This window comes from Labrus bergylta, chromosome 11 (assembly GCF_963930695.1).
Source record: "Labrus bergylta chromosome 11, fLabBer1.1, whole genome shotgun sequence".
NCBI lineage: Eukaryota > Metazoa > Chordata > Actinopteri > Labriformes > Labridae > Labrus > Labrus bergylta.
The window spans coordinates 26,713,416-26,726,614 of NC_089205.1; the positions used below are offsets into that span (position 1 = coordinate 26,713,416).

General features: G+C 39.4%; 1 protein-coding gene across 1 annotated transcript in view; it reads left to right on the top strand.

Moving 5' to 3' along the window:
• The window catches only part of LOC109991268 (spectrin beta chain, non-erythrocytic 4), a 54,327-nt gene that overhangs the window by 21,471 nt on the left and 19,657 nt on the right, over positions 1–13,199 (top strand). The window contains 1 exon segment of the mRNA XM_065960263.1: positions 11,960–12,223. Coding sequence (XP_065816335.1) covers positions 11,960–12,223 — 264 coding nt within the window.

Here is a 13,199-nt window from a genome sequence, read left to right on the forward strand (position 1 = left end):
TTTTGGTTACATGAGTGATGGATAATAATTTAATTACAGCAAAAGAAACTTTATTCTATGCACAAGGAAGATTAAAAATATATATATATATCCAAGTCCAACATGTTTAGTCTCTGTCTCTGCAGGCTTTCCTTTTTAAGAGGTTACCTGATGTTAAGGATGAGTTTGTCTCTGATTCAGTTCCAGACTTTTAAAAACCCAGATGATTTACTCTTTCCGTAAATAAAAAAAGATATTCATGTGATGACCCAGTAACAGTCAGTGGCTGCTGAACGAGTTGTCACAGGACATGTGGATGCTGATGAAGTGAACCTATGGTCTGGCATAGAAACCTGTGACTTTAAGGTGTGCAGGCTGCAATGTAGAAATCATAGGAATACACAAATCTTTGCTGTTCATCTGTTCTGAGGAAAGCCAAAGAAACGCTGTTTCTGCTGCAGGAACAAAACCATTACAGTACATATTGCCATCTGAAACATTAAAAATAGCTTCACTGCTTTCCCTCCTGCTACGATGGTGCAAACAGTTGTCTGTGACATAATTTCTAGACTCTCTGCAGTCTCGTTTTGGGCAGGGCGGAAACTGAACTCCCCTGGTGGGAGTAGAGCGATGGAGCCAGTGCCGGGCACTGTTATATGTGTTAAACATGCCCAGACCATATGAGGAGTTACAGATTTTAGCTGAAACTATTGGTCAACCTGGTGATCAATTAAAATACTGACAACAATCTGCAGCTTCTTTGATAAATGAGAAATTCACTTTAACAATATGTAGCTTCATAAAAGTGAGAATGAGCTTCTTCTTCTTTTTGTATTACGTTAGAGAAAACTCAATGGGGGTGGGGGGGATAATGGCCCATTAGTAAGACTTGCATGAACGTTTTTAAAGTAAATGGGTGCATTGAAGCTCCCCTAACATCCACCTAAAGTTCTGATGTGGCTTAATAATAAAACATTAATGCATGACCACAAATGTCACATTTTAAAACAAAACTGGTTCCTTGTTTTGTTGTTCATTTTATTTCAAATAAAAATCATCTCACACAGTCTGATTATAAAAGCTTTAGCTTTAGCGACTTTAACGTCAGCGCTCTTTGCTGCAGAATCAGCTGATCACTGTAACATCGTGTATGAAGGCTGTACAGGTGGGCAGCTTCACCCACTGCTGAGTGATTTATACTGTATGCTGCTCATTATGTCTAATTACTGCATGCCTGTTGCTCAGAGGCCAATCATTCCTCTCCATTTCTTCTGCTATATTGGGCGCTGTGTGTGCAATGCATGTCTATAATGTGGGCATATGATGTGAAGAAAGTGGCTGATGTGTAATGATGGAAAGATATGAACGCAGCACAGTGAGGCCTGAGAGCGCTGAGCTTTTTTTCTGGTATAGATTCACGGGTCGTGTGCTATTCTGAAGGCGGAGTTGGGTTACTGGAAAACGCTTAGGAGAGAGAGGAGTTTCTTGTCATACTCGGTATTTATCTGCAGGTGATGGTGTTACAGGAGAGTTCAGTGTATGATAAATGGACCATGATGATAGAGGTTCCTTATTTGTGAAACAAGTGATCAGTCTGGGTTTAACTTCTTTCAACGCTGGTATAAATGCATTGTAGGTTTTTTTTTTTTATCATAAGCAAGAATTTATTGGACAACAGTATAAACAATAAACGATCTGTGCATGAAATCTGCTGTTGCTTCCTCAAATAAAGAGCCCATTGTTGTTTTTACGCCCACCATCTCAAGCATTAGATCGTCGCCAAGTGCAATTCTTTGTTTGCATCTTTAGATCTAAGGATGTAATTTGGCAGGCGGTAAAAAACAATATCAGCCTACTCAACTCTCCTCAGTGCTCAAACAACACAGAAACATTTCTTAGTGTTTATATTCATTCATTTTATTTTTGTCTACTAAGTATCGATATATAATAGTAATTATTACAAACCTGTTTCTACTGCAAACACCATAACTAAGACTTCTGTGAAATGTCAGCAGGGAGGTGGAGAGAGGGTTAATGTGTTTATTTCTCAGCTGAACAACATGTACATGATGATTTATCCAAATGTGGGAGACACCGCTGTTTGAATTCAGCCAGAGAACATGAAAGATGAGACAGCGTTTTTGTCTTTATTTGGAAAAAGGAGCATCATCGTGCATGTAGAGAAACATCTGGGGCAAAGTTTAAATATATGAGTGTCTTAGGGAGTAACAGTCTTTGAAGTTTATTATCAGGAACTGTTGAGATGTAACACTGTGGCTTGTCTTCACTTCATCCAAAAGTTGTTTTAGAGTTAAGCATCGAATCAGGTCATTTTTAAGTTTATATCCTAGTGGGTAATATATCATGCATAATGCATATATTCCAGATTTCCAGTTTCGTATTGGTGTGTTTCCAGCTCTGGTGGTCGCAGCTTCTGTAGCAGCCTGTAGTCACACCAGGCTGTCGAGCTGTTGGCAGATACTTAGACAGAGTTATAGCTTCTGAAGTTGTTGGGCAGCCATGTTTGTTCCATAAGCCTGTTCGTGGCCGTTACTTAGCAACAACCTTCTTCTTTTTTTTAAGTGTAGGATTTTGCGTTTTATCATGGCAAAACAGCAACAGTGAGAATTTGTTTATTTTTTTACTTGTCCTATTGGTTTACTCTGTGCTGCAGCTCGGCTCCTTACATGCATCTGTTGGTAAACCGTTTAAAAAGTGTTTTACAATGAACACACAGTTTCAAACAAAGAAAAACATCAGGCCTCCCGACTGAGTAGTCGAGTACAAATCCTCATTATTTAATTATTATTGTGGTTCTTTTCTCTGTACTGTGCATTTTGTGTCCTGGTTTTGTCTCTCTGCTTTTGTCCTCTGAGAGTCTCAGGTCTATTTATGTAATCGGGTAAGAGCCCTTCTCTTCCTTGAAGGACTGTGTCAAGTACATAGCCTGTTTTTAGGAAAGCGTCAGCCATCTGTGAGCGTGTCTGTATCTGTAGTGTAATGTGTGCATATGTTTTTACTAGATCTGAAGTTTCTCAGAGAGTTTTAGGTAGCCACTAAATGCCACTTCTCTCTATTCCATCCTCAGTGAAAACGTTCAGGAAGTTTTCATCAGACTCTAAGAAAAGTGTATTTCATAGTATTTCATTGCTTTAACGTGTGGTTGTAACTTTGAGAAAAGAGCTCAGAGTTGAACACCGATAATCTTTGCTGTGTGTGTGACACCCGGCGCTGAGGGAGACACCAGCTGAGGAAGCTTTTTTTTCGGTTCATTGTGATGCCTGCCGTGTGCTGTGTCAGTTTCTGCTGTGACGTCGAGCATCCAGCAGCAGTTTGTCACCTCTTCCTGTGCTTGAGGCGGTTGCCCCGGCAACAGCTGTCCCATCCCTTCTCCCTTCGTCTGTCTTTCCCCTTTCTGTGTACAGCTCACATGTGAAGGTCATTCCTCCTTCCCATCTCTCTCTCGCTCTCTCTCTCTCTGTCTCTAACTATGCTTCAATCCAAATGGGACAGGAAACAAGTCAAGACTTAACAGGAAGTGATGTAAGACAGTGTTGAGATGAAGCCCCCCCTACAGTAGGTGTTTATGTGGACTAGTATAGAGGGCTGAATCTAAAAAAGCTGTGGTTTGCAGTGTTCTGAATGTGTAATGCTTTGTTAAATCAATAACTCTGCTGTTCTGTTGCTGCAGGATGACGCGCCTTCCAGTAGGGCTGCTCGATTATGGCAAAAATCATACTCACTATTATTTTGATTGACACTGAGATCATGATTATTAAACAGGATTGCTCATTGATTTTACACCATCTGCATCACATGCATGTATCGATCCTAAACACTCTTTACACTTCAACATGCTGAACCCTCTGAGAAACAAGCAGTACATTTGAAAGAAAGTGAAAAAATATAAATATATGGGGCGCCGGTGGTGTAGTGGTTAGTGCGCGCGCCCCATGTACGAAGGCTGTGGTCTTTAAGACAGGTGGCCCGGGTTCAAATCCGGCCTGTGGCTCCTTTCCCGCATGTCATTCCCCAATCTCTCTCTCTGATTTCTGACCCTATCCACTGCCCTGTCAAAGGCATAAAAAGTCAAAAAATGTATCAAAAAAAAAAACCATATTTATAAAATAATGACAAATAAATAATAAATTACTATGTTTTTGATATTTGAAAAATATAACAACAACAAATACTTTGAAACATTTAATACACATGAACAAACCTGTGGAAAAAAAGAGCGCAACACAGCATGCAGCACAGTAATCATTATTAAATCTTGGTTTCATCTTTGTGGGACGCAAAAATCATAATTGAAATTAAATTTGACTAATTTTTAAACATTTTCTAAATACAGAGTTAAAAATCAATGTAACCGTGGTCTGCAACACCTTTAGTACACATGCTGCTTGTAAAGAAATGTCTAGTCAGTCTGCAATGTCTGAAATGCAACTCCGCAGTGATTTGGTCCAAATAGAAGCTGCTGGCTGTTCCGGGCGATTTGCTTCAGCTGCAGCAGATTGTGTTTGTTTGTGTATGTGAGAATGTGGGGGAGTGTGTGAGTGCACAGTGAAAATGGCCTTCTCCCAATGCAGTTACTAGCCGAGATCCTGTGGGCTTTCGCTTCCTGTCCACTTTCTCTTCCGTCATGCTTGAAAATGAAACCTCATTAACTAATTAGGAAGAACAATGTTAGCCACTGCTGCCCTGAACTGTCACTCACTCTCTGTCACGGATTTATAACACATTGGAAAATAAGATTGTAAGTAGAGCGTTATGTGTTTTGAGCTTGAAATTGTTCCCTTCTCCTTATATAAATTAATTTTGGGTTTTTGCACACATCAATCAACAAATCAATGAATCAACCTTTATTTATTATCGAAAGGTCATTGAGGGGGCAACCCTCATTTACAATGATTTCTAGTCACATACAGAAGCAATTAAAAAAGATGAATGTGAGATAAAGCCTTTAATGTACTAAAATAGATAAAAATCCCATTATTAAAATGTTTGAGGAAAAAGATAACAAATGTAGACTTATGTAAAACAGTTAGAGGCTGAGGTCAAGAGGTTTCAAATCAATTTCCCGAAACGTCCAAAAGGTCAACGTGCCATTATGCCAAGCAGATATTTAACTTGTTCCAGGAGTCAGGCGCAGTAGAGAGAACCCCGTGTTATATTGTCTTAAAGGTCAGATATTACACTCCTTTACAACCAGTTTAAATAAGTCTCAGAGCTCCCCAAAACACGTGTGTGAAGTTTCTTGTTGTAAATCCACTCTGATCCTGTATTTGATCACATCTATAAACCCCTCTATTTCAGCCCTGCTCAGAACAGACTGTTTCTGTGTCTGTACCTTTAAATGTAAATGAGCAGTGTTTGACCACGCCCCCTCTCTGGAAGGGCTTTGGGTGTACTCGGTGCTTTCTCGCTCCATGTCCTATTGTTTACGGTGAGAAGGCAGACTCAGAGGGCAGAACAAACACCCAGCTGTGGGAGTGTCACCCACCTGGGGGAGGGGCTACTGCCCTTTGTGATGTCATGACGTTTTGAATGCACATCAATGCATCTTTATCTTTACCATTTGTGATATACGCTACTGCCTCACTCACAAAGCCCTGTGTGCATTAATTCTGACCTGTAGTTTTGTGCTGCTTGTGCATTATATGACAAAGTGTGTCTGTGAATGAGGGAGTGTGAGTGTGTGTAGGTGGGTGCGGCGTTGTGTGGTGACAACGTCAATGGAGATGTGATGAGACCAGCACTGACTGAGAGCAAATGGTAAACCGAGACATAGACCTGCTGTTATATTTTTTATTTTCCTTCATTATCTCCGCTCCAATTTGCTTTACAGTCAGCAGAACCACACAAACCATCACACATCCTATAGAAGAAAAGAAAAGAAATGAGGGATACATCAGAAACAACACACACAAAAAATAAAAATCACATGATGTAACTGAATAAACTTCAGGTAGTTAAATCAGTAAATAATGGGTAAATAATCAGTTTATGAGATGTTAAGTGATAACATTAGTGAGCTGAAAGTCCAACAGCAGAGAGATGAGGGTCCACTCAACACTACTCCCATGAATAATTACGTCAAGTGTAAAAAACATGACATGATGGTAACCACTCTTGGTCATCCTCTGGTTTCTTCCTCTGACCTCAATATGTCTCACAGTGAATCTGTGCAGGAGCCTTGTCTTGTCTCTGCCTGCACTGCAACCCGGCTGATAAGACTCCATCCTTCCCACACTGTCGTCACGCGCCGCAGAAGAGTTTGAACCGGATTCTGTTTGCTCTATTTTCAGCTAAATATATATTTAGACCATCTATTCCTGCTAAAACTTCAAAGATCATTTACAGGTAAACGAAAAAATAAAAGCTGATTGAATGATGTCATTTCCTTAAGACTGTCTTTATGTGTTTGTCCCACAACAGTTAACCTCTTAATTTACTGATTACATTATTAAATTGTGAGGGTGATATCCAACCAGCGTGCAGTTTCTATCTAGTTCATAACTCACAATATCTTACAAAAGGAGAGTGCAGTGAATTGAAATAATGGTTCTTGTTCTTTCAGATATCTCTCAGAGCACTCTGATGCTCTCAGTTCACAAGGGCAGACTCGAGGGTTTGAAAAAGCCGAAATAAAATGAAAAATCTCAGTCCATCAGTCACAGTGATGCTCTTAAAGCAGCACAGAGAGGAGTGTGTGTGTGTGTGCAGTTTTTATCTGTTTAACCCCTTTTCTTTTAGTAAGAGCAGATTGTTTGTATGTGTAAACGACAGCTTGTTTCAGTATTTCTATGTATCTTTGTGCAGCACCTTAGTTTAGAGGTTTGTATAATTGGCATGTATACATTATTCAGACTGTAAACCTCCTCTTGGCTATGTGAGCTTTATTCTTCCATCCTTTTGTGTCACTTTCCTGAGATGTTGATGTCTATTTTTTAATTTCTTTTTTATTTTGAAATACTTTATTAATCCCTGAGGGAAATTCTGGTTTACACTCTGTGCTTTAGAAACATGCTTCTCGCACACATACGGCCAAATCACACACATGACGCACAAACAGGACCCGTGGACATGCATTAGTGGGAGAGATGTCAGAGGTCAGAGTGGGGCTGCTACACACTGCTACATAAGGGAGCGCAACAGAGCGGGTGGGGGTTCGGTGCCTTGCTCAAGGGGAACCTCGGCAGCACTCGGGAAGTGACCTGGCCCGGGTCATGCCACCAGTAGTTTCTCAAATGAGATCGCAAAAAGATGCACATTTAGGGTTAAATGATACATATCGTAAGGTCATCGAAATCTTCTTTAATTCAATTATTTTTACAATACCACGTGTTTTAAAGTTATAGGTTTTGCATTATGTAGTATTGAAAAGGAACAAACTTTTTACTATGACTCCATCTAAATGTCAGGAAAATTACTCATGTGGGTGTTTAGTACTTCTATTTCTGTTATCATGTTTTAAAACAGGTATCCATATTTGATTTTTACTAGTGTCATATTATGTTTTCTTTGAAATTATGAAATCATGGCAACTCTAATTTATAGCCAACAAATAAAACTTCAGATAAAATAAAAAGCATGAAGATGACTTGTGGAAGTATTTCTGGGAGATTAATTCTGCCTGCTTCGAGTTTACTTAGTTTACATTTGATCACATTTCTAGTGTAAAAAAACCCTATATTCTAAAAACCTGCTTTGAGCTCATGTGTAGTCTGAATGTATTCTGCTGCATCACCACCCGAGAACAAAGTTATCATGTAAAGAGTGAAAGCTTTAACTTGTTTCAGTTTGGTCGTACAAAGACTTTTTTTTTAAGTCATGGAGTAAATATTGACACAATAGCTGGGCCGACTGTGACAGACACAGTGACCAGCAGAGTGTCAGCAGTGACGCTCAGGAGCAGCTGTCTGCTGTAATATACAGACCAGACAGCAGAACGGGGAAGCCCCATCTGTTACTGTTAGCGTCAGTGTTCTTTCACTTCCTGTCCTGAAGGCTCGTCTCCCTCCTGTTTGTCTTCACTCTGAATGTGTTCTTCCATACATTCGTCTGGTTCATGTACACTTCCATATCAACACAGAAAACCTTTCTTGGTGTTGTTATCATAGTTTTCTGATAAAGACTTCTCTGATGACTCTCGAAGGAAAATATGAAACTGCATGCACAGACGGACAAACCTGAACTTAAACTATCGTGTCAGATATGTGATGGAGATGGATTTCACATGACTTTGTGTCCTGATCAGGATGCTGTGGGATCTCGGTGGATACTGTTTGTAAGAGCGGTAGAATACCATGCTCCTCTTTGAACCACACACTGAGTATGTGTGAGTGTGTGGAGTAGCAGCTCGGAGCCCGTGGGTGATGCCGCTCGAGCCCACGCAGCACTCCCACTTACTGCAGAGGACAGAATACATCAGCAGCAGCAGCCAGGGAAACGCTACAGCCCGCAAGGAAGGCTGACGTAACACATTCACACTGGAACTACAGGACAATGAGTGCTGTAGCAAAGCCTGATGTGCAGCTTTTAAATCCCTAAGCGCTTTTTCTGTGTGTGTCTGTGTGTGTCTGTGTGTGTGTGTGTTAATCTACATACTCTCATTCACTGCTGAGAGATGCCTCTTCAGTTTGTCCCGCTAAGATGTGTGGAAGTTAGTTCTTTAGGAAAACTCCAAAACTTTGTGTTCTCGTTCTTCTTCTACTCGCTTTTCTCTTCTTCAACGGGACGCCGCTGCTTCATTTTAAGCCAAATCAATTTCCCCCCTTTATTTAATGAACCTGTAAGTGAGTTCATCTCACACGCCTGCAGGATATTTTTCAATGTCTCAAATGTAGGAGATATCGTGGCACAAGCTTGATGTTGTAAAATGAGCTAATAATTATATTATTATGATCAGGTGTACAAAGTATGTGATCTCAAGAGGATTACATTATTATGTGTTTTTAGATCTTTTTAAACTGTATAATGAAAATACAGATCAGATAGAAGTGGAGTTTTATTTAGTTTTATTTTTTTTAAATTATATTTATATTGTTTTTTATAATATCTAAATTAACATGCACCTTACACATCTTCACAAAAATAGCTTATTTTCATATTTGATTTATTTGCTTGTTTCAGTTTATGGTTTCAACACAATAAAACACAACAAGAAATATTTCCTCATAATACTGAAACACTGTTCATGAGCAAACAGGAGCAGGAAGAAGGAAGCTTATAGTACCTGCCCCTCCTTTCCTAATAACACAAGATACTGTTTAACAGAATAAGATGGCTAACCTATTGTTTTCTCTTTCTTTCTTATGAGGGGTGTTGTTGGTTTTTGGGTGACTTCAGACCTGTGGTGTTTAAAGAATGACTTTCCTTCTATAAGACTCATTTTGCTTTAATAAGAAGTCACACTCACATCTTGGAGTAACCACAGATTTCTTCGGTCGTTATCAAACAGCCGGTCCGGGGTTTTTTGGATTCAGTCCCATCCGGTTTTCAGGCTCCAGGTGTCTGTAGATTTGCATCAAAATGTGAGTTAGTCAGGCTTGATGTTTTCCTCTGTGGAGGATGAGTCACTAATCAAAGTGATTTAGCCGTCTTGGTAAAAATGTCTTGGCTGAGAGAGTGAAAGTACCACCTGCCAAACACCAAATGATGGATACTTGTTTCAGTCTTTAGCAGGAAAAGAAGGTCAGAATATCAAATCTATTATCAGTCAGATAGGGAATAACTCTTTTAATCGTAACATTTTTATCGTAAATGTTTATTGCAGCTAAATGTTTTTTCTGTTTGGTGTCTAGACTCTGACCTCGTCACTCCTCGTGGAGATATTTTTCATGCAAAAGGACAGGTTTGAGCGCAGCACTATATGAGGCAATGCATGTCTCAACCAGCTCGACTGCTTCATCTCTGGCAGTTTACAGTTCTTTGAAATCTTTAATTATGTTTTAAAATAAATTTTTGTCTTATGGTAGCAGCAAACCAGCCAATGAAAGACAATCCCAGCAGCTTAGTTTTCCTTTTATTAAGTCGTTTTTTAACTGATTTGCAGACAATATTTGTATCTGAGCATGTCATACAGCATGCAGTTCAAAGCATCCCTCATGTCCACTTCATGTCTCACAGAGCATCACGGGTGGCTGCAGACTCCAAGTCTAATATTTTACATTTAAATGTTTTTTTTATTCAACCTCTCATCTTGTAAATTATTGATGCATTTTTTCGAACGTTTAGTCTTCTCTTAAAGAAGTGTGATTGCAACATAAAGCATTTTTACATAAAGCAGTATGACTGTTGTTTTTATTGAATGTACGGCACAGGAGTAGTGATATGTTTATGTTTATATCACTTTACCTGCACTAGTGATAGCAGCCATGTTGCTTTATTAATGAATAATGTAAACACTTTTTTTTCTGGAACACTCCTTCTCTCTTTAACACATTTTTCACACACACACACACACACACACACACACACACACACACACACACACACACACACACACACTTACAAATAAACACAGAAAAACAAGGTCTGAAAAAAGATGAATTTCAATTGGATGGGGGAAGGACTTCATGCTGGGGGAGGTTCAATGGAAAAAAGGAAGGGAGCAGGTGTACATAAGGAAATGTGGTGTGTGTGTGTGCGCATTCATCCATTCATGAACGTGTGTGTGTGTGTGTGTGTGTGTGAGGGGGGGCGGGGTATAAAAGGGGGTTCGAGGCTGGGTGAGGTACAAAAGGGGGCAGAAATATGAAAAAGAACGGGAGAAGAGGGGAGGGGAGTGTGAGGTAATTTATGAGGCATTTTTATACAACAAGGTTTAATCTCTTCACACAAACACACACACACACACACACACACACACACACACACACACACACACACACATCCTTACCCAGTTTGTTTCACAGTGTCTGCACATAATGATACCAACAAACGATTCAGTGAATACTAAAAAACGTGGTGAAGTGTAAAAGGATTTATTCCCCCTTTATATTAATGAATTGTATTTGACTGCATGTGTTACATTTTACACGTATCTCCTGCAGTTCCTTTTCTTGTAATGTAGATAAGATAAGATAAACGTTATTGATCCCCCATTGGGGGAAATTGTGTCGTTACAACAGCTAAAAAACAGGAATATAATTAGCAACAAATAGCAGAAAAGAAAAACATATTTACATCAATTCAATATTTACAGTAGTAGAATTCACATTTCAGATCCAAAAGGTTTAATTTTCTTTTCAATTAAAGCGAGAATAGGTGAAAAACAATCTAAAGCCTAATGTTTTATATTTTTCTATTTGACTTCTGACTTATTCGCAGCAGTGATTGTTGCAGCTCAACACTCAGCGTCTTGTTTTTGTGACAAAATGTGTTTTGGTTTTGTAATAGTTGATCAGACAGTGTGAAATGTCGACCATTGATTTAGACCAAAACAATAAAATAACAACATCTTAAGAATATCACCTGATAATTTAATAATGAAAGTGTTTGCCAGCTTCACCTCTAAGAATTGTTTAAATATGTAATCCCTATTTTGTATCATTTTGTACTTCAGAGCGGATGATCTGATGAGATTTTGGAGAATATTTTGGCCTGAATTTGCATGACGATGAGGAATAAATAAGTGATTAACATGAAGCTAATATATGCTTAAAGATTATGAGTGTATGTTAACAAATCCCAGGTGTCCTGTAGAGTCAAAGGTTCACTGATTAACGCTGCAGTTATCTGACTAAATGAGCCTATTATCAGAACAGGGTCTGTTTAGCAGCTTCAGTGTGTTTTAAATATTTACATAAAGTTTGATATATTCAGACATGCTGTGGATTATTCCTATGTTCTTCTCTCTGATAATTGTGTGGTCTGCATGTCATTATCACATTAAATGGTCCTTATAGAAACATGGAAGGGTTGATCCCGGTCTGACTGCTCCCTCTGTGTTCTCTCTGATCCCTCCATCCAGGAGGGCCAGCAGCTGATCCAGGAGAAGCCGGAGCTCAGCCCGGTCGTTCGAAGGAAGCTGGAGGAGATCAGGGAGTGCTGGCAGGATCTGGAGAGTACCACCCAGGCGAAAGCCCGTCAGCTTTTTGAGGCTAACAAGGCAGACCTGCTGGTTCAGAGCTATGAAAGCCTTGACCATAGACTCGGCCAGCTGGAGGGTCAACTGGTGTACGTGGACCCGGGACAGGACCTCACCACTGTCAACAAGCAGCTGAAAAAACTACAGGTATGTAGAGTTGAAATACATTCAGTGACATGTGAAGGTATCTGACCAGGAAGCACTCTGGTCCATTCTCAGACTTTATGATGAGTACATGAACATAAAAGGACTTGAAAGTTTACCTTTTTTGCAGCTTACGGCCTAGTCCACACGTAGATGGGTATTTTTTTTAATTTAGGTTTTCCTCGATTCAAAAAATAATCCCGTCCACACGCTAAGTTCTCAAAAACATCTTTGTCCACATGAAAGCGCACTGTTACGTCTGTTATGAGCATGCCAAGTCAGAAACGATTTCCATGACCTGCTAAAATGTTTAAGCCCGTTCCTCTACAATGACCATTTCATTTTACTCTGCTCGTCAACATAGCGGGAGAGTAACTGTGTGTGTATATGTGTGTGTAAAAAAGTCCAGTAAGCAACGCTAACACCAGCACTAGTTTGTTTATCGCACTAACCTCACGTAAACAAAAGTGTCAGCGTCACACAATGACGTCAAACTGAGCTGAGACATGCAGAGTTTGACCCCGTCTACACCGAAACACCTTAAACAGAGTTTCTGAAAAAGCATAAAACAGAACACCATGTGCATGTGTACTAAAGGTCAAACTGCACAGAACAATCTTTGTGTAAAAAAAATATCTTCCTACATGTGGACTAAGCCTGAGATAATTATTTTAAGTTTTTATTTTAACACTCTGAAGAGAATTTTCATCTTAAAGCTCAACCTGTTTTTTTTCTTCTTCTTTTTTTTTACTGCTATTCAGAAAAAGACAGTTTATAATGTTATTTATTATGAGGCTTCATCTTTGTCTTGTTTTTTGGGATACGGGTCTCTCAAGTCGTTTTTTCTACCAGTTTGAGAATTCTTCACTACAGCTCCAGTCTACGTGTTGAACTGTTGCAGAATGACTCACTGTTTACGTTATCATTTCCACACAATGACGGCCTCGTCTCATTAATAATGAAACCAAACATCATGTTC